Raw genomic sequence first — 1,660 nt, 5'->3', positions numbered from 1 at the left:
CCCCTTTCCTTTCCTCACTTGTTTCTTATATTCCTAAACCAACCATTCTCCTTAAGTAATCTCTTTTAAAAGCCCCAAGACTACCTTTTGACAGTCTGACTAACTGGGATTGCTCCTGTCAGGTGATTACATCATTCTGTAGTGTTGGCATGCGTGTGTCCCAAGCTGGGGGAACTCACAAGAGTGGGAGCGGTGTGTCCTCCTCTCTGCTATTCCCTCAATTCCCAGTGTTTCCCAAATGGTGACTGATGACCACTTGGTGGTGTAGCAAGGAAAGGATGCTCTTCCTCTCCAGAGCCCCCCACCATACCTGCTTCTTGACATGGTCGATCTCAGATCTCAGCCTCTGGATCATGCGGTTGATCTCAGCAATCTCCTGCTTGGTGTTGCGCAGGTCGTCCCCATGTCTGCCAGCTGTGACCTGCAGCTCCTCATACTGGAATGCAGACAGAGAGAAGGCAGTGTATACGGGCTTTCACATGCCAACGGTGACTTGACTTGTGAACCAGGCATTTAACACACTTGCACCTAGTGGCTTCTCCCCAAGGGATTTTAGGGAAAGTTGATGTGGCAAGGTCACAGGATCCTGTACCTTGATCACAGACCCTCTTTTGAATGGACCGCTGACTGCCTAGTTCAGTTGGGGACCAGCAATGTTCTGTATCCTGTTTCTGAGAGCCGGCATCAGGGTGAAGACAAAAGCAAAGATCACTAGGTCCTTATCTATGTAGCTGTCCTCCTGCACTTGGGTTCTTTGACTTCTTGAGCTTGGACAGAAAAACTGTAATGCCTGTTCTAGGAGTGCAGGGTACACATCCTATGAGAAAAGATCAGCTTCCTTACAGCACACTTCCCAGCAAAGAAGTCTATAGTCTTGCTGGTGTTCAGGTAGGGGACACAGCTGTCAACTCAAGGCTCACCTTGCTCTGGTACCAGGACTCAGCCTCAGCCCGGCTCCTCTGAGCAATCTCCTCATATTGGGCTTTGACTTCAGCGATGATGCTGTCCAGGTCCAGGTTACGGTTGTTGTCCATGGACAGGACCACGGAAGTGTCTGAGATGTGGGTTTGCATCTGAGCCAGTTCCTGCAGAGCAGAAGATTATCAGATCATTTTTTCCTATGGCATTTACAGAGGTATCCAATCACCCAGATCTTCCACCCTTTGCAGAGCCCCATCAGGGCAAATAAAAGAGGAGTGGAGATGCTTACTGCGTCATACAAGGCTCTGGTGAAGTTGATCTCATCTGTGAGAGCGTCTACCTTGGCTTGCAGTTCAACCTTATTCATGTAGGCAGCATCTACATCCTGGGAAATAAGCCAACAACTTGAAGTCAGCTGAGCCCTCCTTCCCAGTCTGAACACCTTTTAGGCTCCCCATCTAGTCCACTCTTGGATGTGTGCACAGACCCAGAGTCCTCACCCTCTACAAAGGAACATGACCCCCTGATCCTCATCAGCTCACCTTCTTCAGAGTCACAAATTCATTCTCCGCTGCTGTGCGCTTGTTGATTTCGTCTTCATATCTGGAATTAGAGCAAGACACAATTGAGCCAGTGGCGAAGATGATACAGCAAGATCAGCCTGGGTTCCCAACTTTCCATAAGACAGATATCTCTAAGTTGAGCTTTCCTGCCACTGAGCCACAAAAATGGTTTTTTT

The 1,660-nt window shown here is 48.7% G+C and overlaps 1 protein-coding gene across 1 annotated transcript; it reads right to left on the bottom strand.

The window, feature by feature from the left end:
* Positions 1 to 310: 310 nt before the first annotated feature.
* On the bottom strand, positions 311 to 1,524 carry LOC103679849 (keratin, type II cytoskeletal 6C-like; the record flags this gene model as incomplete). The annotated part of the gene is made up of 4 exons (XM_008709380.1): positions 311 to 436; positions 921 to 1,085; positions 1,211 to 1,306; positions 1,464 to 1,524. Coding segments are annotated over 4 exons (448 nt in total), but the record flags the coding sequence as incomplete, so codon positions are not given.
* Between the last annotated feature and the right edge of the window lie 136 nt (positions 1,525 to 1,660).

This window comes from Ursus maritimus, unplaced genomic scaffold (assembly GCF_017311325.1).
Source record: "Ursus maritimus isolate PB19 unplaced genomic scaffold, ASM1731132v1 scaffold_1867, whole genome shotgun sequence".
Taxonomy (NCBI): domain Eukaryota; kingdom Metazoa; phylum Chordata; class Mammalia; order Carnivora; family Ursidae; genus Ursus; species Ursus maritimus.
This window is presented reverse-complemented; position numbering and strand designations above follow the sequence as displayed.